The 27,488-nt window shown below is 37.9% G+C and overlaps 1 protein-coding gene across 3 annotated transcripts; it reads right to left on the bottom strand.

The window, feature by feature from the left end:
- Positions 1 to 1,283: 1,283 nt before the first annotated feature.
- Positions 1,284 to 25,851, bottom strand: wdr17 (WD repeat domain 17). 3 transcript variants are annotated; one of them, XM_018700971.2, is made up of 32 exons: positions 25,466 to 25,848; positions 22,111 to 22,239; positions 19,865 to 20,048; positions 19,522 to 19,752; positions 19,200 to 19,310; positions 18,897 to 19,037; positions 18,400 to 18,522; positions 17,074 to 17,261; positions 16,635 to 16,803; positions 16,199 to 16,290; positions 15,789 to 15,871; positions 15,602 to 15,688; positions 14,818 to 14,982; positions 14,046 to 14,161; positions 12,961 to 13,047; positions 12,271 to 12,420; positions 12,055 to 12,185; positions 10,433 to 10,558; positions 9,600 to 9,755; positions 8,800 to 8,864; positions 7,811 to 7,943; positions 7,473 to 7,561; positions 6,784 to 6,883; positions 6,523 to 6,662; positions 5,780 to 5,891; positions 4,967 to 5,108; positions 4,400 to 4,502; positions 4,138 to 4,239; positions 3,207 to 3,305; positions 2,562 to 2,629; positions 1,988 to 2,085; positions 1,284 to 1,895 (listed from the first exon to the last, which is right to left on the bottom strand). In XM_018700971.2, exons 2-32 carry the CDS (start codon positions 22,231 to 22,233, stop codon positions 1,776 to 1,778), a joined length of 3,834 nt encoding a protein of 1,277 aa, XP_018556487.1. In that variant the 5' UTR covers positions 22,234 to 22,239; positions 25,466 to 25,848; the 3' UTR covers positions 1,284 to 1,775. The 3 variants fall into 3 exon arrangements, 2 of the variants coding, with proteins under 2 accessions (XP_018556487.1, XP_018556488.1); XR_001963666.2 differs by lacking the exons at positions 1,284 to 1,895; positions 1,988 to 2,085; positions 2,562 to 2,629; ... (1 more) ...; positions 4,138 to 4,239; positions 4,400 to 4,502 and adding an exon at positions 5,210 to 5,281 and having other exon boundaries at positions 5,096 to 5,108; positions 25,466 to 25,851; XM_018700972.2 differs by lacking the exons at positions 1,284 to 1,895; positions 1,988 to 2,085; positions 2,562 to 2,629; ... (1 more) ...; positions 4,138 to 4,239; positions 4,400 to 4,502 and having other exon boundaries at positions 4,973 to 5,089; positions 25,466 to 25,851.
- Between the last annotated feature and the right edge of the window lie 1,637 nt (positions 25,852 to 27,488).

Raw genomic sequence — 27,488 nt, 5'->3', positions numbered from 1 at the left:
GTGCCATAGACAAACGCTCATAAGATAAATTTAAGGGGCTGTGAAATGATTAAAGCAAAAGTGGAGAAAATAATGTTCTGATATGCATACCTGTATTAATTATTTGGACTGTAGACAGGTATCTAAATGAAACGGTCTTAACCGCTAACCGTCTGACTAGAGCTGAGCCTGACAAGCTGACTCAGAGTTGTACTGTTGTTGGACATTGGTAGGTGTAATGTTTTATTCAGTTAGTGGCTAGCAGAAACCTATTTTTAAATGTATTGATATTGAAAATATGTTACCCAATTAACTGGAAAACAGGATCAGATAGACCATTCAGTCTCATAAGGTACACCAACTATCAATAAGAAACCTTTATCAATAATCAATTTAATAACTAAAACCAAAATTACTGTATCAATGGAAACTATAAGTTGAAGGATTTGGAGTTCTGCAGTGTAGAGGTTGCCCATGTTAACCAATGACTAAAGACATAAGTAGACATCACAACAAAGCTCAGGTAATACATGAAATCAAATCAATATAATACATATACACATTACATATGCTCAGCCATGCTGTGCTATGTAACGTAAACTAGGCCCAGTTACATTACCAAGTCCATTGGAGGGGAAAAGAGCTGTGTTGTTGTGTTTAAATTCCACTAAACTGCAGTTGTCCTGGCTGTGTGGCTCCAGTGAGAACAGTTGTTGTTTCTTTGTTGAAGCCGGAGTTGGAGATCTTACACTTGGTGAAAGGTGAAAGGAACTGAAAGACTGAGGTCAGTGGCTCTTCCTTTTCTGTGGAACCAAACCTGGTCTTGTCCTCCATTTTGAGTGGGCTAAGGCCCTAAACTTCTTTACAAAAGATAAATCCTTTTCTTTTAGGTATGATCATGGCTTTTGAGCTGGACAGTAGCATCCAACTAACTGTATCCCTTTGTTTCTTGTCTTTAAACTATCCATCCATTAGCTATACCACTTATCTCTAACAGTCTGTCTAAGGGGGCTCAAATCAGTTCCAGCTGACAGTGGGCAAGAGGCTGTTTCTGCCCTGGGCAGGTTGCCAGTATATGACAGGGCTGGCCTAGGTAAGCAAATTTTCTGCTGGCTTTAGCATTCAGATATGACATTTCAATCTTCTCATCTAACTCATGTTAATAAAGTGAAAATTTTCCCAGGGGTTTGTTTTAATTTGGGTTTGTCACTCATAAGTGACAATGTAATGTTTATGTTTTTACAACCTTCAACTTAATTTTGTGTCAATATGAATGTAACACAACGCAACAAGGTCAAGTCTCATATAAATATGCAGTTGATGCTTTATTCCAGGATTTAGTTTTTACAACAGTAGCAGAAAGTAATTAAGATTTATATCCTGTATATAGATGCTCAAACTAAAGATCCAGGATATAACACACATATCTCTCTCATCATTTAATAGGTATCCCCCCTCTCAAATGACGCATGATGATGATGTTGTCTAAGTTCTCATCACGTAACAGCTAAGCTAACCAGTCCCAAAATCTACCAAAATCATGAAGTTGTAGAAAACTGAATTTTTCTCACAGTCACAAATGTATTGATTGTTGATGTCACCACATTTGTTGGCTCAGTAAATTATAAAATACAGTTGGCCACTTAGCTGAAGCACAAAAATGTTATATTCAACACAGTTTATTTTTTTTCCCATTACTACACTTCATTCTCATTTGTTTTTTCCTTCCTTTGAATCTGTAAACATTTCCCTTGGAATGTCCTCTTTGTGTGTGTGTGTGTGCGCGCATATGAGTATTAGAAGGGGTTGATGCGGAGTCCCGTTCCCAGTGGGGAGAAAGGGTTGACTTTTGCCCACATTAGTGCATCATTAAGGGAGATTGCTGATTTACCATCCTCCAACAAAAATACTGGACCCTGCATATTATATATTAAAAAAAGAAGAAAACCATGAGAAAGGTCACAAGCTGTCAAGACATATCACATCCATAAAATACAGAAACACACACCTGTATTCTCTGTCCAGTGAAACAGGACAGTTGAACATCTGAGTGGCTCGGCAGGTTGGAGCCTGTCACATAATCAGCTCCACAAAGGACTAACGCAGCTGAGAGGGGGAGGAATCATGTCTTACTGGTTAATAATTACACATAATATATATTAACTATCAATATGTTTCACTGAATATTTAGAAAACACACTTGGAAGGGGTTGATGCAGTCCATATCATTATTCATGGGGCTTAATGAGATAATACTTCCATTTTGTCTCTTCTGCTCCCTCAAAGCCACATGCCATCCAATCAGAGAGCCCCTTAAATGCACAGTAGCCAATCACAAATCAACATACTCTTATCCACCAAAATTGGCTGCACCTAACACTGGCTGCCCTCAGCTCCTAATGCTGATGTCAACATCAGACCACTATCAGCATCAACATCCCAGCTAAGCCTGCAGTCATGTTGCAGATCCCAAAGGAAATCTGCACCAAAATCTAATTTAATGACACAGCATTGGTTCTTTACAGCTATGTTTCATAACTAAGATCTCCTGATTTAACTAGAGTTTGAAATGTTGTTTTTACCAGAGTCTGTTGGCTGAATTCTCCTCTCGAGGCAGCTGAACTCTTCTCTTTGACTCTCTGATGGAGGACTGTTGCAAACAGACAGACAGAGATACATTTGTACAAACCCAGTGAAGTCCGATGGTAGTCTGTCAACACACCTCAGGGTCTCTAGCTTTATTGATTGTAACAGAGCTGGACAGCCCTGTGAACATCCGCTTGGTGCACTTAACATTAGGCTCCATTTAGTGTCTTCTCATCCATACATCCTTGATACCACAAAAAGATGTTTCCTAATTTGTCATTCCGGCAACAACGTGACCATTCTCATCATCACTAAGGACAACACATCCAGAGGTGATTCAGCTGCTATCTATGCATCTCTCCTCTCTTGTGTTGCCTTGGTAACTGGCCTCATTGTGGCCTTAGTTCTTAGCAGTACTGGGCAGCAGATACTAGGCATGATTTCAGTGGAGGGTTGAGGAGGTGATGACCTCGTCATCATATCCCCCTTCACATCTGCCTCTTTACCATCATTTCAATATTTCCGCTAGATACGCGACGAAGCATAATTATGCCATTATTTTCCTCTCTAAACCTCATATCACAGTTATGCAATTTATAATGATTGTAGTTTAGTTTTTTTTTTTTTTTTTTACAACCTACTTGCTGTTACTTTGTGTGCAGGCTCGCCAGGCATCCAGCTCCACCGACAGTTGCTCAATTTTCAGAGGAACACACACCTCCCTCCGCTTCAACAACTGACTGAGAAACAGAGAAAAATAGAATTACCACCTTGTGGTTGTATGCCTCCACCAACCAGTCAAGCTGTAGTTTGTAGTAGTCTGTCCAGCCTCATATAATACATGTAGTGAAGACTTTGAAGGAATTTCGTTAATGTGAGTTGTTCCTCATCCAAGTCAAGGGTCTAAGGATAGAGGATGTCATTTGCTGTTATGATGGAGTTATGAAGTCCCTTGAAGTAAATTTTTTGATCTGTGATAGAGGGATATAAAAATAAGACAGATTTTACTTGACTTAGTTAAGCTTTGTTGCTCTTACTCTACTCCGCATCTACTGTAAGTTCAATAAGGGAAAAAAAAACAGAGTCAAATTCCTTGTATGTGTTCATATGCTTGTCCAATAAAGCTGATTGTCATAGAACACAAATTTGTAGCCATGATAGCAAATGCTTCAAATATGGATATCACTGAAAAGAAGCTAGAACATGGATGCTTCACACACATTTTTTAACCAGAGATCTACATAGTCACCACAGTTTCACCCACGAATAGTGTTACCAATTCAGTATCCAACCAAATGTGAAATAGGGTCACAATCTCCCCTTCCTGAGTCATGGTGTTGATAATGGCAAGAAAAGTGTTTTTACAGTGTATTATGATATGACAGTGACCTTGGACCTTTTGGATATAAAAATGTCATCACTACATTATTTTGTCCTATTAGACATTTCTGTAAAATTTTGTCATAATATAAATTCTGGAGTTATGACCAAAAATGTGTTTTGTGAGGTCACTGTGACCTTGACCTTTGATGATCAGACTTTATTAACATATCCACATAATATTGTGTCTACCTGGTGTATTCGTAGAGTGCAGGTACAATGCTGGAGTACTGTCTTCTAATGGCAAGCAAACCTCCAATATAACCACACAGGATCAGCAGCTCACTGCGGACTCTACACATACACAGACACACACACACACACACGCACACACACACGCACACACAAAGACATGGATGATGATCAAGTTTGTCAATGAATGGGAAGGAAAAGCAAAAAGGGAAATTAATTAAATAGATATTAACACTAATGTTACAGTAATAAATTGCTTTACTCTGTCAACTTGGCCATGATAAGGTGGTCAGTTCTGATGTAACTCATCAGGTCAAGAATTGGCTGAACACTATCCACCTTCCAATAAGATCCAGTCAGCTGTTCTGGTGAGGAGGAAAGTTAAAGAAAGTTTCTGATTAATATGGGCTTCATTAAGACAGAAATGTTCATTATTTTCTTCAGTTTGACACTGATTAATTAGGATTAGCATTAAGAAGTATTGTTATTACAAGATATAGATTGATAAAACCATCAAATGGTCATGTATATATGAAAATCAAATATGACCTAAATTAAGGCTAAAACACAACAGTATTTCTTTTAATTACACCAACTAATGGCATGGCACAATCTTATTCTCACAAGCACTTCTCACAAGACTGGATTGTTACCAGTGAATGCCATCAGGTTCAGTCCCACTGGTCATTTCTAGTTTTGATTATTTTAGCTTTTCTCTCTAAGCTCCAAATTACCATATCACAGGCAAACATTTAAGTTCTGCTAAATGTTTCAATGTGCAGATATTAGGTAACTACACACAAACACACACTGACAGAGTTGTCAATACCTTTAATGTGTTCTATTCCTATCCGAAGTGCATTCTCAGGGTCAGAACTCAGCAGGTGGAATTTAACTGCTGAAAATAAATCTCCTTCATTCATGGCTGCCTCTGCCAAGGCCTTACACTCCTCTAATGAAGGGAGACCGCACTTGAATGACAAACAACACATAATCACTGTAATCATCACAACTGTCAATATCATTAAAGATATACTATGCAGGATTTGCCTGTTGCCATTTGTAAACACACCATTCAAAGTTGGCTCCTCCTCCCCAGCTCAATGAGCAAAAGAGAAAGTTAGAACAGTGGAGGTCAAGAGAGCTAGAGAGTGAATGAAGAGAGGGAGTGGCATTAGCAAAACAACGGCAGTGAATCAAAGAAATGAAACATTATTTTCTGATTGTTTCACTGTGGTTATGTTCTTAAGCACAAATAAATGCAGCTCTCTATACATCCATGACACAAATAGAGAGCAGAGGAGAGACGGAGACAGAGATGTAAGCTGGTCCCTAAATTTTTATAGCGTTCCGCCCTCACACCCTACGTACTGTTACTGGCTGGGGGCTACACAATCACTGTCCAACAGTAAAATAAGAAAAATAAGAAAATACAAGCAGAGGGCATGGTCTCAGCAGATAAATACACTGCCACACACTTCTAGTGGGTCATATATGATGACTGAGAGGGATTACGTTTGTATGTGTAAATACTTTTTTAAAGGAAAATCCTGCATAGTATACCTTCAACATCAGGAATGAAGTCTTCATTTCACTTCATTCAAACCATGTCTTAGAATTAACTTAAAGATTGTCTACTCACCCTCTCATGTAATTGGTTGATTTCAGCAGCACTTCCTGGGTAAAACGCACATAGCTTAGCCAATAAAATGTGGTTGTCTGGAATCATTTGCAGTAGGTCAGCTGAGAGCTCCCTAAATGTAAACATAGGAAAAAGAAACATTCTGCTTTGTACAGGCTGCACCTTTCAAGCAGGAAGTAATGGGAATCAAAGGAGGATGTGTGGAACTCTCTGACTTTAGATCCCTGCTGATCCAAAATGACTTTTGAATGAATTTTGACAGAACTATACAGTCCCAGCAACTATTAGGCTATGTGTGTAAAATTAAGAGCCGACCACACAGAGGTGGGAGGTCTGGTGGCAGTCACTGGGTTTTACCTGTGCTAAAAGAATTAGGCTTTCGGTGCATAACCTTTGAAATTAAGGGCATGTCTGATGTATGATATGAAATCAAAAATAGACTGTAAACCCATTGTTATTACAACTGGCATAACACCAATCAAAATAATGGCAATCTCAGTTAATTGCTCACACAAAAGTGGTTATGAGCTTGCTGGATATGAGTGCAGTCATGGTATGGTTTGCAACATGAAAAGAACAAGATCAACATATTTATAAGTCAGAAAAAGTAAATATAAGTACAAAATTAAAAAGGGGAACTTCACATTGTGAGGCCGAAACTGTACTACTGTAAGATTGGATTACTTTCAAGGGTTAAGAAGAACAGTAGAGTATACTAACTGGACATGCATGGATAGACATACCATGTAGGTGTGGTCATGTACTTCCTGGCCAAGAGTTCAAGGCAGTATTCAGTGCTCTGACTAGCTTCCTCTCCTAGAACGGTACCCACACATGCAGCCAACTCCAGCTCATTACCTCGGATCAGACTAGACATGGCTAACTAAAGATATAACACACACAAACACACAGATTTCAGCCACATTTTGAAATAATTTTTATGCACAGCCAAGTGTGTATACAAACAAATGCTACTGGGGACATGCTCAGACTCTGGTGTGTACCTTGATGTTGTCTACAGCTAGGTGACAACATGCTGCCAGCACAGAGCATCCGTCCTGGAAGTACCATTCAGCTAGTTCCTTACATACCTTATGGAGGAGACTGGACAGAAAAAGAGCAAATAAAGCCAGGGGTTGTGATGAAAGTGCATCAGTTCATAAATACTGTGTATTCTGGGATTAATTTTAGAGAGCTAATAAATGATGCTAAAATTTCATGGCTGATGGTCTTATTTTGTTTTCTACAGGACAGTGACTGAGTAAGAACCACATTTCTAAGTATAATGCCCTTTTTTAGATACTATAAGTGGTTGATCGATTTTTCCACATTACATTTTTATTCATTCAGATTGCACACAAGGGAATACACTCAATAATCACGCTAATATTAGGTTAGAAAGATGAATTACAGAGGGTTGGGATAGAAACTATGTATTTAGCTATATTTTGGCAAAAAAAAAAGTGGACAAATTTTGATTACTGTGAAAACTGAGTACTTTTGGAATCATGTGGAACAGACATTTCTGAGCTGACTACAGCCTGTGTTTTCACTGACACAGCTTCGGTCTAAAGGCATCTGTTACTCAGATCTGAGCTGTGTGTTTTGGTTAAAATTCAGTTAAACTTGTGCAACAAAGTTTAATATTTAAAACAGAATGTTGTGCGTATGTGAGTGTGTGTTTTTGCTTTACCTCTGGTAGTGTTGTATGCTATCCACATCGTTAGTCGTGTGGTTGACTGGGGAACTCTGAGGTGCACGAATGTTTCCTTCACATGCTCCCTGGAAACAGGAAATATTATTTTTTTTACCATTTCTGATCAATATTATCAAAACAATCAAACTAAAAAAGTTAAAGTATTCCCTCACCTGTCTTTGTCTCCTCATTACTTATTTATTCACCCCTTCACTTCATGCCCCCGTCTATATCGATTTATTCAAGATCAACCATTCATCCACCTCTAAAGAAAACTACTGTTTACCTGTCATCTCATCACTGCATCAGTGTCTTTATCCCTCCCCCCTCCGTACCTGTGCTATTAGTAAGGCCTCTAGCAGTTGGCCCCTGCCAGTGAAGAAAGTTACAAGCTTTTTTATGTCTCCTGTGGCGATGCAATATGGGATAGCGTCATCATTATCCTCAGCCATCAGCTGGTCAGCTCTCCTGCAACATAAGCATTTTACAATTCCCAAATAACAGATTATATGTAGATAAAAGATAAGAGTTAACAACATGCATCAAATAAAGGTTTATCAAATGTTTTTTTAAATGTATTTATATTAAAATGGGTAAAGAAAATGAAATAACCAATAAATTATCTGGTCTAAAATCACACTGTAAAATGCAACAAAACAATTACTGAAAGGGCTTTACAGATGACACTGCTTAACAAACAATAATGAAACAATCAGATAACCCTGATCTGCTGCATAATTGGTAGTTGTTTTGTTTGTTCTCTTTTTTCCATCTTTTTCTCTTGCTATAAAGCATATTCTGGATTGCTGTTAAAGGTTGTCAGGGTTAGCAATGTTCTGGAGGAGCAGATACAAAACATTTCAGAGAAATTCAACTCTGACTGAATTATGTTTTTTTATTTTTTATTTTTTGAAAATCTAAGCATTTTTTCAAGAATGAGTCGAAAACTAAAACAAGATTTACACAGACTTAACACCCAAACAAGTGTGAGGAGTGGTATTTCTTTTGGTCGAGTGTGTCGAGAAAGTTTTATTGTTATTGTATATCGTGATATTTTGTCCACCATTACGGCCTTAGAAATCCCCATTATGTCTAATCAACACCTCTCTGACGCATCTCTGTTTTGATAGTAGTGTAATATTTATGCCAGAGTATTACTTTAACCTGCACTGTACTGTACAAGAGTTACTCTTATTCTGTCCACCCACTGTTCATATGCATTCATAGTGTGACATTAAGCACTAACACAGACAAGAATTTGTTGTATTTCATTTTAATTGTTGTTCAGTTGAAAAGTTGCAAAAAAAACTTAAACTCGATTTACCTCTGCATGAGTTTCTTCCAATATTTCATGGAAACTCCTGGTGCCACAGACAATGCTTTCTCCCACTGAAAGAGAGATAATAAGGTTCTCCCTCCACTAATTTGTTACAGTGTCAATATAATTTTCTTTCTTCACATTTCTGTCTTTTTCTGATCACAGAAATAGAATGATTACTATGAGTGCGATCAAATATACTTCAAGCTAAGAACTGGTTTCCATCCACCTCACACCTTAAAGTGTCCTAGTCTGTTTCTTGCACAATCGTGTGCTGTGTGTATGTAAATTGTGTAAAATTAGTGTAAATTTTTGTATTTGTATTATACATTTTGTACTTATTGTATATAATTTCTTATATAGTGCCCTGTTTGTCTTCATGAAGCACCCACAATTTCGTTGTACTTAACTGTATAGTGACAATAAAGCCTATTCTATTCTATTCTGACTTGGTAGTGTGCTGATGTCACTCTCCATAACCTCTTCAGACCCAACACAACTGGCTTTTTTATCTGTAGCTGTTGCACGCAGCGGCTTGTCTGCATCCACTGTATCTCTCAACTCTGTCAGAACTCTTATATGTCCTTCCAATCTCTTTTCAGTTTCTTTCACTACCAGATTCCACCTTGTTCTTGGGTTTCCACTATGACAAGACAAGCAGTATGCTGGCTCCACTGGCTCCATGATGACAGAGAGATACAGATATCATAACACCAGTGTCTTGATGACTACTGGAAAATTTTACTTGTCTGAGTCACATACTTTCTTGAGAGAAAAATCACACACATACACACACACTCACATACCTGTCCCAGCTCCACCATTAATTCACAGTATCGTTGAATCTGTCCCAGTCTCAGATGAATATCTGCTGCTTCTTTCAGCCTCTCCTCTTTACTGGGAGCTCCGATACCTCCTCCAAATTTAGACATCTTGACTATCGTCAGCTCCTGGGCTTCAGACTGAAAGACAGAATAGAAAACAATAAAAAAAAGGATAAGTGAGTGTATTAGTACAGCGCATTCATTAAGTATTCAGACCCCTTCAATTAAAAAAAAAAAAATGTTTTTTTCCCACTCAATATCCCATAATCACAAAGCAAAAGAGAATTTAATCATTTTTTGCGAAATCATTAAAAAGGGAAAAACTATAATATCACATTGATTTAAGTATTCAGACCCTTTACTGTGACACTTGAAGTTCAGCTCAGTTTCCTCCAGTTCTCTGGATCATCTTTAAGATGTTTCTACACCTTGACTGGAGTCCCAATTCAATTGAGTGGACATGACTTGAAGAGGCACAGACCTGTCTATGTAAGGTCTCACAGCTGACAATGCATGTCAGAGCAAAAACCAAGCCATGAGGTCAAAGGAACTGCCTGCAGAGCTCAGACACATGATTGTGTTGAGGCACAGATCTGTGGAAGGCTATAAAAACGCTCTGCTGCATTGGAGATTCCCAAAAGTATAGTGGTCTCCATTTTTTTGTAGACTTCCCCAAATTTGTGCCTATATATCGTCAAGAATATCTTGAAGACTTATCTCTTCCAAGAGCACCTTGTATAATCTCTCTGGATTCCCTCACACATGATGACTTTTCTGTTGTTAACTCAGTGACTCAGTGAATAAGAGCAACTTACTGTTTTAAACTTGAGAAGGTGCTTCATGTGCATCACTCCTTTGCTGTAGCTGGCTGGCAGCAGTGAGTCATCCTGGCCATCAATGACTGACACCAAGTCCCACAGGTTACTGCTGCCGCCTGGAGGCTAACACAGAATGAAGTATGTACATAAACACACAGAAATACACAAGCAACCTGCATTAATTCATTCTAAATGATGCTGCAGCTTCTTAAAGGCCATTTAAATTACTCTATCATTGTGATATGTATATATATATATCAGTACTACAAATTTGTACTGTTTTTCTTCTCTTGTGCTGTTGGGGAGGCAGTGTTCCACAAGCAGGGAGCAATGAAAGAACTAGAAAATGTAGTTCCTCCAGAAATAGCTGATAGCTGAATGGATTGCTAAAGCAATGCTGAAAAATGGCAGAAAAAAGAGTTGAAATGCAGAAGAATATATATCCAGTACGTGGATTTAAAAACTTTTTTGTTCAGATGTAAGTACACTCCAAACATAACAGGAGTCATGGTGGAGTTAAAGAACTGAAAAGCATAGAAGATTTCCCCCACTCTAACTGGTCACGTGACACTGATAAATCCATCGAAAGAAGCTGTAACAACCCTCACTAAAACGCCATATTTCTCCTAAACTACACAGTTTTAGCAGATGAAAAGATACAACATTAAAAGATCAAAGTCTTGGGAACATTTTAAGCCAAACATGGAGTCTGTGGCTGCACATATGTCACACTGGTAAGCCTGCAGAAAGTCCTAAAGGAGCTGAACATTTTAATACCTGAATTGTTTCTGTAGCACAAAGTATGCAGGAATAGTTAGGAAAATAATAATTAAGATTTGAAGAACAATGCTGTAGCATTCACACTAATGAAGCCTTACAGTGCGAAAATTCACAAAATTAACTCAAAAAGTAGTGGGAAATAACATTGTGTTAAAGTATTCTAATGTTTAAATTAAAGTTGACAATTCATATCGTAATCTTAATATCTACTTCCGTTGGGTGTAATACCATAGAGCTCTCCTCTCACTGACTTTTGATCTCAACAGAAATAAAAGGTAGGGCACTATTTACATGTTCTTTCGATATAGAGAAGCTGTATTAAGGTCTTATCTAATCTCTGTGTTTGATTTGCATTTCCTTTACATAAACATGAAATGGGGTGTGGGGAAGAGAGCCTATTGTTGCCTTCACAAAGCTGTGAACATTAGATAGAAAAAACTTAGTGTGTAAATTAAACTCCTTCATTTCTTCCCTGTACTGCAGCATCTGACCCATAATCAAACCAATATATGGACTGCCAGCCAAAAAATGAAACTTAAAATGGTTAGCAAACAAGACATTCCTTTATATATTGGTTTTTTACTTGTATCTGTAAACTGTTTTCTAGATTTTCAATTCTAAATAGTGTGATATGCAATAGAAAACCCTAGCTAGGTCGTGAACATAAATTATGAGAACAAACTTTTAGTGGATTCCAGAAGTACTTAGATAAATTGCTGATAATGCAATCTGAATAAGCAGTCATCAACAACATGACATTATGGAAGAATCACACTGATCCAGTGCCAGTTTACGAAATGTCATCACCAATGATAAATAAGCACTCAGAATGTTGTTACCGAGAAGCATTCAGAGAACCACCGTAACTTCTTGGCTCTGATGTCAATGCTCAGTTTGTCCATTTCCTGTTTGATGTCTCGAGACACTTTACCACAGAGCAGTGGAGGTGAGCCAGGAACCATAGCTGTGTCTGCAGAGACACACAACCACTGAGGTTAAATGAGGATTTAGAACAGAACACCATAAAACAGAACAAATCAAGAGTCTGTTCTTACCTGTGTTTCCTATTATCTTTTCCCAAGGCTGGTCAGTGAGGATGTTCAGCAACAATGGAGAGATAAGGGGTGTGAGAGACCACAGCCTCACTGTACTGTCTCTGCTACAGCTGGCCATGGTGAAAGGACGACTCTGGTGACATGTCAAACCTACAGACAGTTTGGAACATGGATTTAATGACATGGAAAATAAGGAAGCATGGCTCAGGTTCAAAGTTCTATGTCTGTAAGCAAATAATGAGTCATTAAAAATTTCATTGGGGCTTGTGTGATGTGTTGTCATGGCATAACATGGCATGAGGATGTTGGGAGCAACACTCTGACTAAAATATACTCTGAGGCATGTCGAAGTGCATCCCCTAGAGAGTGAATGGTGGTCTTAAGAACAGGATGTCTCACTTTTTTGGATTCAAAATTTCCAGTGAATTTGCACTGTCAAAACTACTTAAATATGACGAATCTGATGCAATGCTTTTTAAAACAATAAAGTGGGGGTTACTGTATATTGTGTGTAATTTGAGTCTATAAAACTGCATATTAATATTTAATTCAATTTAATTTCATATAACTGACATTTTTTATTGCATTGTCAGTGAAGACCCTTGTTCATCACATACTGTACTTGAAACCTATTATGTATCTCCAGCATGAAAAGTCTAATAGGTTATTCGTTCTATAGTACTGTCTTACCGTAAACATCAGCTCCATGGTCATAGGCTGTATCTAGACATGTGCCATCTCTTGTGTCCCACACTCTGATTGTATAATCCCAAGAACCTTGAAAATAATACAGCATTTTAATATTTAAATATATATACAATCAATGGTATAGGGCCAGCACATTAAAATATTTAAAGTCTATGCATTACTCTGTACATATGTGCTGTGAATAACAGCTAAACCTGAAATTTGTTAGTGAGTCCAATATATGATTTACTCAAAAACAATGAGGATCACAGAGACATGTATTGCCTGATGTTGTAGTCTCCTACAGTTGACACTAAATACTACTAATGAGCCATATTTTAGGATAGGTGCTGTTATTTTTAAAACATTTAAATTAATTATTCACTTATTTCTCTGTCAAATTTACAGTAGAGGTGAACCATATGATGCAGATAGTGACAAAAATGACAAAAATCTAACTCAGTTTCTTGACAGAAGAGCTACTTGCTTGCCTGTGTACAGCTCTCTTATACACTTCTAAAGATAAAATCGTACTCCAAAAGTGAACTTCAAACCCACCATCAGAAAATCTGTTTCAACAAATGACACATTTCCCCGCTGGGCAACTTTATAAGTCATTGCAAAAATGGTAAAAGAGGTCCTATCACTGAAAAGCTACAATATACACTGATCAGCCACAACATTAAAACAGGTAAGTGGATTTAATGATGTGGCTGATAAACGTATATCTGTGGCCTGTTCTGAAAGAGTTCATAAGAATCATAAGTAATGTGGTTTAAAACTCAATTATTTTCCATGGCTTTATGGCTTGACTAAGTCCAACAATATACTAATCAGACATAACATTACAAGCAGTTACTTGTAATAATGCTTTGACTGATTGGTAAATAAATATACAATGACAATACAATGCTGACTTAATGAAGTCTTGCCTTTATGTGATTTATTTCTGTTGGCCTGTTGCACTGACATACAGTGGCAAGCATACAAGAACACAATAGCAAGGAGTATAGATATAACATGCTGATCACAAAACAGTATAAACGAAGATAAACTGCAAGATTAATCAGTACTTTTAGTGACATTACCTGAAATGAGCAAGTAAGGAACCTCTGTGTTCCACATCAAGCCTCTGACTGGAGCTGTATGACCACTCAGCACATTGATACATGCGTCCTGTGTATAGTCCCATATACGAACAGTGCTAGACATACAGACACACAGGGATGCCAATCCTTACTTTCTTCACCATATAAAACACAGGTAAATTCTCAAATATGATATGATAAATCATTATTTTGAATGTCTATCAGATGATCATAAAAAACAAAGGCCTTTTGTCTTGCTGTGCTAAAGATACTGGTGTGGATAACCTTTTAACAGCATCTGAAATAATCAAATAACTTAGACTTTATTGTTGTTTAATTATATCTTATATCAAAAGCCCATCAGTCAATTAAAAGATCTGTAAGAGATTCCTGTATTTTGAATTTTGGTAGTGGGACAACACTTCTGAATCAGAGACTGGTAATTAAATTACATCTGTCAGAAGTCTTATATGTCCTTCCAATCTCTACATTAAGACATCTTAAAAAATATTCTGCAATTGAAAAACTAATTTCTAATCATAAAAAAATACTAAAAAGGGACAAAAATACTGTATATATGGTGTTAAAGCATAATGTCACATCTTGTAATTCACACATTTACTCTCTATGCTTTATGTTCAATGCTCTTATTTGAACATCCTTGTTCTTGTTTTTGTACCTTATCATTTGTTGCTGCACTTCAACAGGTTCCTCATTAAATCATCCAATAGAAACATTCTGTAGTACACCATGTCTCTGTGAATGTACTCACCCATCATCTGATCCAGAACACAATATTCCCTCTCTGAGTGGAGACCAGCGAACATGGAATACTTTAGCCAAGTGCCCGGTGAAGACCTTCAGAGGCTGATCAGAGCTGGTGGCCAGGTAATACACACGAACATTTTTATCCTCACAGCCTGTTGCTATCATATCCCTAAAAAGACAGAGGAGAAGACAGGGTGACATGTGATAAAACTGTGGCTACTTGTTAGCAACTATCACACAACAGACACAATATCTTTATTTTTGACAGTATTAATGTGTTTGATCATCAATACAGACATGGTCAGATATTGCATTGATGGTAATTTTGCACTCATACCACTGTTCAATAGTGTTCACTCTTTTGATGGCAGTCTGCCTCTGTATTTCCTTTCTAATCTCCTCTCCCACTTAGATTTGTCTCCATCCTTTCTCACAAAGACAAATTTGTTACAGATAAACAAGATAGAGAGATGCTGAACACATTTCTACCTGTGTTAGTTTATCTTGCTTCATTTGTATTAGCCTGCCCTTTGTGTTTTTTATAATCCTGCAATTATATTACTAGATAAAGTATATCTAATTTACTACTAGATATAGCTAGTAATACCTTGTTATTGTTCTTTGACCTATTGTTGTGTTTAATGTGTTGTCTTTCAAACCTGACTATAAACAGTATATACTGTTCAAGTAAGTGAAGTAAGTAAAGCAATAATTAATAGGTGTGCCATATGTAGCCAGATGCAGCATAAGGTGACTGTCAACAGATGACAGATGGATTGATGTCCTACTTGTTGTTCTGGCTCCAGTCACAACCAAACACAGCAGCAGGATGTTTGTACTTATGGAGGATTTTACCATCAATGGTCCGAATGATACTGTTGTCAAAAAAAATAGTAAACACATTAGACTCTTGGTGAGGGACAAATATTATTCTTTCATAACAAACTCCTCACAGAATAGCAGATGAGTACTTACCAAAATCCATCTCCACTACAGGTGGCAATCCTCTTAGAATCTTTATGGCTCCATGATATACAGAATATACCATTCTTACCATGCTGGATGAAGACAGAGGAGGTTGTCACTGCAGACATCATGACACTATCCATTATTTTTAATAAGCTGGAGTCAGGTGTTTCACTGAGTGGTAGTTTCATAAGGATAGTATTTAATGTACAGTATAAAAGGAAATTGTCCCCAACTGGTATGGACACAACATTTGTTGTGTCAAGTTGTATATTTTTTCAAATTGCTACTGCAAAAAAGGGGGAGACAGCAGCCATATTTTAACTTATCATTTGAGTAAGCAAAGTAATACACTTGATTTTCATACATTAATGATACACTGATTCAGTTTTAAAATTATTTTGCACTGAATATCAAACCTCATTAAAGCGAGTGATGATCTTTCCTTTCCTGACATCCCAGATGAACGCTCCATTACGAGACGTTGCCCCTGCAATGCAATTCAGGTCTCCTTCAAAACACAACAAAACACACACAGATAGAAAGGTCAACGACTTAACAAGGACAATAAATGATACACTTTATATTGCTGCTAGGATTGTACTGTAAGTCTCTTGTATAATTTAACTGACCAGTTTGTGTATGTACTTGTCATTTTGTCTTTTGTTTAAGTTGTGTACATATACTTTTGTGTATGTTTGCATCACCCACATTATATTGCAAGTATATCCCAACTTATAGTTCCTAAGTTTATTGTCAACATTGTGGAAAACTGTTTTTGGTTTCACCACACAGTCTTAAAAACAATGTGTGTATGCACACGTTTGTGTTTGTGTGTGTGTGGAGTTAATGTACCTGGAGCCCAGGACAGGGAGTAGACCACTCCTTCATTGCCAGGGGAGGTGTTAACAGCTGTTAGTGTGTTTGTGTCCCAGATTTTAATAGTTCCATCAAAACTAGCTGTGGCCAGCAGGTTAGGATCATCTGGCTTAAATTTACAGTCAAAGATGGTCTCTACGTGACCCTAGAAACAACACAAAAACAAAGAGAAAGGGCAATGAAATCATATGCTAAGAATTTAGTAAAAAATATGTTCTTTTATTAGTTTGTTCATTAGTCATGTGTTATTAGGTATAGCCTGTTGGATTAACAAAGCAGTAGTCGGAAGCCCATCAAGCAGTCACGTTCCAGGGTACAATACAACTGCCAAGTTGGAAGTCAATTGGACGAATGGTTGTTGAGAAAATCCAAGACAGAGATTTCGCTATTTATTAGTTGGATGTTATAACATTACCAAGTCTCGTAGGAAGTCCCACTTTTTGGCACCCATGTCATAGAGTCCCACACCTCCATCCATGAAGCAGCACACAGCATGGCCAGGAGGCAAAGAGAAGGAGCGGGTCTGTGACAGGGTTGGGGGAGGTACTGCCTCACTGGTGGAACTGGTGTGCTGACTTTTACTGGGAGAACAGGAACTTGGAGCTGTAGAGAGAGTGGAATAACTCAAAGAAAGGAAAAGATACCTAGTGTATTATTCCAGAAATCTTACATAAGATAATCCTAATGTTTCTTAACAGTCAGTCTTATTTCACAGAGTGCTGTTGAGCTAATCACATGAAACCTTAGAAGAAGAGAAGTGCTGCTCAGTGTTTGAATGCCTGCTTTATACCCAGACAGTGTACTCAGAAAAAAAAACATTAGCGTCTCTTCTCTAATGAAATTTACCTGTGTGAAGTTACATCATTCAAATATAATAGTCTTGAACTTAAGGCAGAATTATCAGTGGTCATCATTACATTATATTGGCCACCAAGACATTCATCACAACAGGAATTCTCAGAGATGATCTCACTTGGTATCACTAAACTTGACAGATTAATCTTAACTGGAGACCTCAATATTCATGTAAAAGCAATGACTCCAGTACTATGGAGCTTGTGAATTTACTGGATAGCTTTGAACTCATCCAACATGTAAATGAAGGTGCTCATCAGCATTGTAACATTCTACACTTACAAACAGCAACAGGGTTAAACACGGATAATGTTTCAGTTTTGAATTACCTTTTTCTGATGTGTTTTAATGCCAGTCTAATCTTAACAAAGACTATGGGGGATTCCTGGATGGCAAGGCTGAAGCAACATTCTCTAATATTATGAGATCATTTGAGCCATATGGTTGAGCCAATTCTTCAAATGACATGTTTTAAATTTCCAACAAGTTTTGGTGTTATCTTAGATTAAGATCGAAGTTTCAAGTCCCACATTGACAAGGTAATGAGAATAATTTTTCCACTTTAGAACATACTTTAGTTATTATCGAGTGGGCTTTATATTCTATTTTATGATACATTATTTATTTATAATTTTACCCATGTTTTTTATGCTCATTCTATTTCTATTCTTATGTGAAACATGCTTCAAAATGTCTTTACTGTGCTATATTAAGTTCATTATTATCATTATTATTATTACTGAAGATGTGGATTTTGTTCATTTTGGCAAAAAACACAAATGCAGACACACAAGCAGGATATACATCCACAGCAGCTTTTAACAGTTGTCTGTTATGAACTTTTCAGGGTCACACTACGTCCAAAAGGTTTTGTTCTAAATTTTACCTTTCTTAGCAAGAGGGGAGTTGAGGACATGCAAAGCATGAAATCCAGTCTTTTTCAGCTTAAAGCTGTCCAAAGGAGTAGAGCGAGACACATTCCATACCCTCAACACTCCAACCTGAGAGTCTGACATCCAGATAAAGACAAAGCAGTTAAAACATTTCAAAAATCTCTTTCATAATGCAAATGAGTTAAATATTTTTCTTGACCTGTAAACTCACAGGTCCTCTCACAATGCATGTAGGTATTAGTATGAACTAAAACTACTTGCCCTTTAATACTAAGTATTGCTGTGGTTTTAAGAAATCAAATGTGTCATCAGCAACAATGTATCTATATGGAGATGGCACTGTGGCAACAGCATGTGTGGTACATACATAGATAGCAATTGGCTGGTATGCTGGAGGTTGAAAGCTAAGTCCAACCTAGCAATAAACACATTTAGGCAGAAGTGAAATCAGATCATACACAGATCACACATAAAAATATACTGTCTTTACCTCCGGTAATGAACATGCCTGGTGCAGAGGGGACCCAGGCCAGACACTGAACTGATGCAGCAGCCGAGGGGAAGCAGAAGGATGTGATACAATTCAAGGCCTCACTGTCCACCAGCCTGATACCATTATGGAGGTTTGACACTGCGAGAGAGAGAATACATTTGAAACACTGAAAAAAAAACTGTACTATAAAATAAAAGGCTACATTATTATTCTATGTGTCTTATTGTGAGTTTTCTCTTTTTAATTTCATATCACTTCAGCTAACAAAATTCTGGTATTATTGTTAATACTTTGTCTAACCTAGTAAATAGTCAGTTGACAAAGGGTCCCATTCCAGAGCACTAACTGGGTCCTCTTCATCTGTGCCCTCTAATGACTCTGGGCGTAACACATGCTTTTGGCTTTTACTTCCTGAGAAAGACAAAGGTAAAGAGGTTAAAGAAGATGTGTGATTACAGACTCTGTCTAAGGAACATGAAGAGAAGGGAAGGGTTAGACATGTAGTGTGTATGTTGTAATTAGGTTCACAGTATTTGCCTCCTCCAGACAATGAATGTACTGTATGTCAAAAGATGCAGTGTGTGTGTTTTAATTCAACTGTTACATGTGTGTCCATCCTTACCTGGCTGAAAAATAGACAAACTTCCATCTGTGTGTCCAAACACCAGTTTGCCCTTCTTGGTGGGGTGCCACCTGAAGAGACAAATATCAGACAGGAAGGAGTGGGCTTCTTTATGCACTGTGAGCCCAGGGTCAGGACCTCCGTAGACCCAGATATACAATGGACCACGCTGTGAGACAAACGCCACTCCGTCAGCTGAGTTCCAGCACCAACTGACTGATGTAGGGATACCTGAGAAAGAAGAAGCAATGCTGTGAAACTTTGTAGATGTGGGAACATTGCAACAGTCTAAACTTTAATACTCCACTGTGCCAATAAAGCCTAGTGTCAACCATCCATCTACCTTTTGTATTGTCCAGTCTTGCAACAGACTTTTGTTCTGCTACGTTCCATACGATGAGGAGGTTATCGGCAGAGGCTGATGCAAAGAGATCAGGGTTGTCAGAACACCAGCTGATAGCTGTTATAGTCTTCTTGTGTTCTGACATGATGGATCTCAATTTATATTCATTGTATTGCTGGTCCAACTACAACAAGGAGATTGAGAGAATGACAAATAATTAAAAAGGGGAATAAACAGATCTGATTTAGTAAACCTAAGATTGTAGACAGTTTAATGGAAGATTTTGGAGGTTGCAGTTCTGCCAAGAACTGTGGACTCTTGAAAAGAAAAAGGACTAAACCAAGAAAAAGCTCACAATAAATACAGAAAACAGAATAATTAAAGGAAAAGCCTGAAAAATTAATGAAGAAACAGGATTATGTGAATCATATGCTATGGCATTTGCAGTCACCAGATCTCAACACCTATGGGAGATTTTGGATCAATGTGTTAGACAGTGCTCTCCAGCAGACCAGCAGAGTTCCAGAGACTTACTAAGACACTTTATGTTGGCTTTCCTTTAATTTTTCATATGTCTGTAGGTTGCAATGATTTAATGCTTTAAGTCAGTGATTCACCATTTGGTTTGCACATAACACAGGGCAGTGATTCCCAACCTAGTGTAGTTACCCTTGGAGGTTCTGCAGCTTTCAGAGATACATGGAAAATTGTTAAGTAGCTCAGGTATTTCGGAAAAAAAAACACATGTTCAGTTTGACTGTAGTTACATTCAATCAAAATGTGTTCAAAAAGAAAATAATTGTAGGACAATAAGTTATCTCAGTATAGGCTAATTAGAGTGACATTAACTGCCAAGCCTACAGCCAACTGACATACAGTCAAGGTCGGTTTAGACTTAGACTTCAGCTGGCGTTATGGCGGCATCTTACACTGTGTCACTATATGTGGTCAGATTAAAAAAAACATATTCTATGACCAAGGAACTGATTCTCCAAGCATCTATAATTCTATCAAACAATAAATCTTTCAAATGACTGATCAAGGATCAAGGACAATCACAGTGACTGAAAATTGTGCAGTCAGGTGTGTACTGATTGAGCAGTAGTCATAACCTGCATGGCCTGCTTCGACATGAAAAAGGTGAATGCTAATATCCAGTGGACACGCTCCTTGAGAGGCTCTTTCTGTGCACTATTTTGAAGGAGCACATGTAGGCAACTCTGCCATGTGCTCATCAAAATGAATAAACTCGGTTTATCTCTACAAGACAAAGACACATACATACTGAACATGTCTGTGAGTGGGTAAATGAGTGGATTTATAAGGGAGGTGCAACTGTGGGAGAGGAGATGTGAAGACAGACATGTGAACTGTTTCTCTCCCCTTAATGCCCCTCTTACCGCCACCATTTACACAGAGAGAGCTTCTGCAGTGAAAATCGTGAAAACAGCTAGCTGATCTCCTACTTCAGTGACATTGAGTCCAAGTCTGCAAAACAGGACTGGTTGTGGAACCCCCTCTGTGTGACTGAGCCAGCAGCAACCTTCATACAAGACACTGACACAGATGTGGAGAAGGAATGCCCATGTTTGGGGCAACATATGATTATAGAACTTTTATGTAAAGTGAACTTCTCAGCTTTGACCATCATCAACACCTAGCAGAACAACAGATTTCATGTGGAGAACAGTCAAATTCTTGAAAGACAGGTAGGGTCAGGCATCTCATTAGAGAAAGAGGGTAGATATTTCTTGAGCTGATTTTTTCCCACCCAGAGTAGAGTGAACCATTTTTGTTTGGTTAATTATTGTATCTGTAATCATTTTTATATAAATGTGTTTAATAAAAACACAGTTTAGAACTGGTTGGGGCCAAGAAGATGTACTTGAGCCAATCTGATGTGGCTGTGGGGGTACACTGAACAAAAAAAAATTGGGAACCACTGCTTTAAATAATTCTGTTTGAAGATTTGGATACACTGCACTGTATGCAATTGTAAAATGATTGTATGAGGTTTGCAGCACCCAAAATGTGTGTACTTTGGTTTATTGAGTACTGATATCATGTGTGCTTCACACCGTGCCGGGTCAACCATTCATATTTTGCTAGAGACCACACATTTCTTAATTTCTCATTTCAAATTTACATGGTGAGTAGAGTATAAAGTAACAGAATCAGATCTTGATGTATCTTAGATTTAAACATTAAGCACCCTCATTAACACACATACACAAAGTTTAGTTTACCTGGTAGATGTATATAGCCAAAGTAGCACAGTAGGCAAAGCGGTCACCACTGGCAGCACACACATCTTTATTCCAGGGCTGACAGCCTGCTGCCAGCAAGCCCACCTGCTTCACCTTGGCCATTCTCACCTTGAGAGGTACAAACACATGTATGACACTAATTAGGTTACATTTGAATAATTTTACTAATTCAAAAGTGAATCCTTTCCACACCTTTCACTTACATGTTCTTACAGATGTACATGAATAAATTAATGGCAGTAGTAGGCAAATTTTGATTTGTGTGAATAACTGATCTTTCCCTGTACTATCTCGGGACACAATTATGGCAGAAATGTGTCTCAAACAGTGCATAAAGATTATCTGACAGCTGTAAGACTATCTGTTGTATTGGTAAGGTGTTGTGTTGCTCTGCAATCCAATAGAACACCAACCACACTACTTTAACAAGAGAATTATATTAACACATCTCTAACCAATATTTACAGTATTACAGAGCTGTTGTATTAGTGTATAGTTCTCCTACAATCAGAGTAACACTCAAATCATACTAACATAGAGCAGATAAGATGATTAAAGAGAAAGAGACATGTAAGAGGATTGAATTAATCTGTGCTGTGATTGGCTAAGACCATTGCTTATCTACTGGCAGAATACTGTTACTGTGAGGACCTAAAAGACCCCTGCAGGAAATGCAGTTTCTTTTGTATTGGTTAGTTATCTTTTTTAAACCAAAAAGTATCCTAACTAAACATACCTAAGAGTGCCATAAATCTGAAAGAACTGTGAGCTACATGTGATATATTATTCATTTGATTTAATCTTTTAGACTTATGATAAAAAGGGGTTTTAAGGCATCGTGATTATCTGTAAAGGGCCACTTCACCCAAATCACAGAGAAGATAAAGAACTGAAAGTGGAAATAGGGTTCCAGGGATTCCCTGTCTCTCCCTGTAATCTTCAGAAACCTGTAGACCAGTTACACTGTAACTTCTTCCTGTAAGGTGCAAATTGGCTGATTTACATTTGAATTTCATGCCATTTATTCTGTTTTTGATTACATAATGACTTGATCATACAAACAGTAATGACTGCACAACACTGGTGAAAGGTGTTATGATACAAGTGGACCTTCTTTTTTTTTTTTGGACATCATAAAATTATATTTCATGTGTCTGTCTGCATATTTAATTTGTAATATATTTTTCTGTTTCTCATGTCTTTTTCCTTTTTCTTATAGGATCTGAGTTTAGTTCTTCTTCTTCGCTGACAGAGAATTTCTGAGAATCTATGAGGAGTGTTAATTTGATAACAGAGTTTGATTTGATGATAACACCTACACTATTGTTAATACCATTTGTATTCGTATTAACAACGGTCACATCTTGACTTGAGGCTGAGGGGCAACATCTGTGTCAAGCAAACACCAGATTAATTAAAGGGTTCTAAATTTCATTCCTCATACTTATGATCATGTAAGGTTGTACATTAAGCTTTATCTTTATGAAATACTCAGTTATCTTAGATAAGATACTAAACTGAGGTCAATAAAATGGTCAGATTACATGGAGATGGCTTGCTGTGGTTGACTTGGTCTTGGCATATTGCAGTCATTGTATATACTGTCGGGGGCTGTGTAGTGAACCAAGAATGTTAATGTAATCTTTTAGTGGTTACTTTTAAAATGTAATCACAAGTTCAATCATTTTCCTGCTTTTATTTTCCTTCCTAAAAGACCACAGTATGTATTTATGTGAGCAGTGTTGGTGAGCTGGTTGGTTTATCATCCAAACTGAAACATATCAAAAACCATAAATTTTGGTAAAACAGTCCTGGTGCCCCAAGGATGAATCCTAGTTTGGTGATCCTTTCCTCTGGCACAACCTGCAGGTCAAAGTTTTCACTTACGCACAATATCTCAGCATCCACTCGAAGAAATGATACAAAATTTTAGCACTAACTAGCACATGTTACTAGGGTAAAATGCTGACCTAAACACAGTAAATATGGTAAATATAAACATCAGCATGTTAGTATTGTCAAGGCAGAATGCTGATGTTGTTGCCTAAGTACAGCATCACAGAGCCACTATTAAGCGTCTTGCCCATTTTTCTAAAATCTTAAAGCTTCCTGGCCTTTAACATCACAGAAAAACATCCACACTCCTCAAACTAAACTGAGACAAAATACAGTCCATTTAGTTTCAGGTGTTAGTACAGATTTATCAGTTAAAGTGTCTTATAATGAATTCAGAAATGCCATGTGCAAATAATCAGCCCTGTTAGATACTCTATGTAGGCTATGATAACAAACCCTGGGACTAGCTCACCTGAGCATGCCCTGTATTGACATGTCAAAATGTCTGCCATGCTATTTAAACATAATATCTTTCCAAGAGACCACTCAAGACTCATCAGCTTTTAAACGGAGTATTCTTTAGACAGTTCCTTGGCTCACCATGAATGAGGGAAACAGTATAAAGACATGCAAAAGGCACGTTACCTTTTTCACAATACTTCAGTTGGCTCTTATGTTCAGACAGGACAATGGTGTTTTTCAGCTCTAGTCTGCTTCAGGTCATTTATTTTCTGCTGAATACGATTTTGGATATTCTCAGGTGAAACTGGTGCTTAAGGTAACCGACTAAGCAAAAATTGACTGAAAGGTGAAAGTTGTGTGACACGTCTACGTTAGGGTTGTTTCGGTTGCATTTCTTTGATTTATTTAGGCTCATGAAGGACCAGTTGTTGTATCGAAGTCTGATTTCGTGAAACACGTCCTAAGGGGTGAAATACATTTCGACAGGAGAACGACGGGGATTTAACTCACGCCAGATGTATTTTTTGAATGATAAAACCACGCTCACTTGTTGGTACAGGCTAGACAACAGAACAGGCACCAAACTAATATTAACGCAAAAACGTTTCAGACATGACACTAACGACAATAATAATAATATAGCTTTAAATAAACGTTTGCCTGAACCACCTGTGGCCAACAGGCTAACCCCTTTGTAAGCTACTAACGTTAACTAGCTATTTTGATCCTAAACTGCTGCCACCACCAGCTAACCACGGTTTGGCTGTTGCATCTGTGTGTTTCCTGTTATATCTCAAAAATATGTAGATGGCATCAACAGGTTTCGGCAGCACCAACTAATCCGTGGGGAAACTGTCTGTTATTAAGACACTAGAGTGTCGCAGATGTTCTCAGTCTGAACACCACAGAGCACAAGGCTGGTGAAGACACTCCTGCATTGAGCAGGATTGTACTTCCCTGTTTTGTAAGTCATCGCTGCTGATTTATATTACAGTACTAATATGTACATGCTTTGTATCTCTGTTTTTCTTCTTACCGTCAGGTGTCGGCTGACTCGTACACAACGGACAGCTCCAAGGTGCTGAAATGTGCACGGCTCGTCCTTCTCCGCGTGAAGAGGGCCTTAACCACGGCAGTGATTGGTCCGTGGGAATAATAATTTTGATCGCCCATTGGCTTTCCAGAATGTCAGTAACACCGTTTCTTCCGTGTGAATGGTTGGCTTGAGATTCGGGGGGTGGTGAAGCCTGTTTTTCGTCGGTATGTGCTTCTCCTTACCCCAACCTGGACCTAACAATCCGTAACCCCACCCAGTTGTGTTTTGTGACTCCTAATCTGACCTCAACCGGTTATTTCTGCCAACAGTTTAGGCACAGTACCATATAGCACTGTACGTACACTATCTACTCCACGACTTGATATAGTAGTTACTCTCAGCCATTAGGAGTGGAGACATGAAATAATCACACGACAACAGTCCAGTTTATTAGGAACTGTGCAACATTCATTTACTGATGTTTGAACTGGAGCTCTGTCTCAAGTTGTTATACTATGATAATAGTATAAGCTTAAAAAAGAGTATGCATAAAGAGAGGTATTTTAGTAGTGGAGCGCATGGTCACTGTCATCCCATGTGTGTGTGTGTGTGTGTGTGTGTGTTACGGAGAAAAATAAAGAGAGAGAACGGCTGTTGGTTAGTGCTGGGGCGCCTCACTTACGTACGTACATAATAATAATCCCCAACGTGGGCGTGGGCAAAAAGATGTATTCATTTGACGTCATTGCTGTAAAACGTTGCATAGGACCATCTAATGTTTGGAGAAACGCCTAAGCTCTCCTGATGTAAATGGCCTGTAATCGCAGTGGACTGTTGTGCAGGGTCACTTGAAGTCAAACCATACCGTTGTGTAAGACGCAACAGCAAGGCAGCAACAACCGTTTTGTTCAATTTGTATCCTAGGCGAAAGAATTAACGCACATCTGCTGTTGTGGTAACGTTACATTGCACGATGAAAACATGAATCGTTGTTATTCGGCCGTTGTATATTTTCTGCTTCCTTTAACGGCCCTGTATGAGTGAGAAATGGCTTTAAGTGACGTTACAGACGCAAATCGCCTCAAATTACTTCCTTGCTGATGCAAAAATACAGTGGTTTTCTTATCTGTGTATTATTCTAATGATGAAATAAACCCATTCCATAGCCATTTGAAACAGTATATCAAGTTTTTCAGTAGAAATGCTAATCCTCCGGGTTATGGAAAAGGGTTGCTATGATAAACTGTGATTAAATTCATCTACACTCTCTTGCCTATTTATTAAGGACACCTAGATAAATGCAGGATTATACAACAGCCCTGCAATAAATCCTCTCTTCCTGAGGATTATAATGTTTAGTTTTATTCAATGTGTCAATTGATTTTAATGGTCATTTTGGTGTCTGTAATTTGTGGAGCTGTTGAATTGTGCTGATATATATTGAGAAGCATTCCTAATATTTTGTTAATCTTAGTTCATTTAAATGGGTTTGACAAAATATTAGGAACAGCTCTCTGTATAGACAGGTACAGTTCAACATCACCACAAATTACAACCCCCAAAATGACCATTAATTCAACATCTTCTCTGACACATTTGTAGGTCTGTTGTATTATACTTTATCACTTGTATCCAGGTATACCCAAAAATATGTATGGGTCACAGCGCTACCTGAATTGATTGTGATTTGCGATCAGTATTTTTGATCAGGCATCTTGACAAATAAGGGTAATTAATTGATCAAAACAAGGACATTTTCAATTGGCACTGTATTAGTTTGTTACAGTTGCTAACACCACTAGATCCAAGACAGACCATGAGTGAAAATGCAAGGCAGATCATAAAGGTACCACATAGCCTTGCAGTATTCACAATACAGCCTAAATCAGTTTCTTAAATAAGCATCATATTTACTTCCACAACTTATGGACATTATAAAATGAGCCCTGTGCACAGATCCATTAGACCAAGGATGACTTCTTGTGACATTTACAGTGTTTTCAAACCTTTTAGCACTTAATTC

The sequence above is a fragment of the Lates calcarifer genome, linkage group LG5 (genome assembly GCF_001640805.2).
Source record: "Lates calcarifer isolate ASB-BC8 linkage group LG5, TLL_Latcal_v3, whole genome shotgun sequence".
Taxonomy (NCBI): Eukaryota; Metazoa; Chordata; class Actinopteri; family Centropomidae; genus Lates; species Lates calcarifer.
This window is presented reverse-complemented; position numbering and strand designations above follow the sequence as displayed.

What these genes read in the sequence shown, in the direction of transcription:
- wdr17 (XM_018700971.2), bottom strand. Translation starts at nt 22,233, where the DNA reads ATGGCCAAGGTGAAGCAGGTGGGCTTGCTGGCAGCAGGCTGTCAGCCC. An exon ending in AAAGATAATAGGAAACACAG is followed by an intron (nt 12,186 to 12,270) that starts GTAAGAACAGAC and finishes GTGTCTCTGCAG; the next exon opens with ACACAGCTATGGTTCCTGGC. An exon ending in ACCTTCTCAAGTTTAAAACA is followed by an intron (nt 9,756 to 10,432) that starts GTAAGTTGCTCT and finishes TCTGTCTTTCAG; the next exon opens with TCTGAAGCCCAGGAGCTGAC.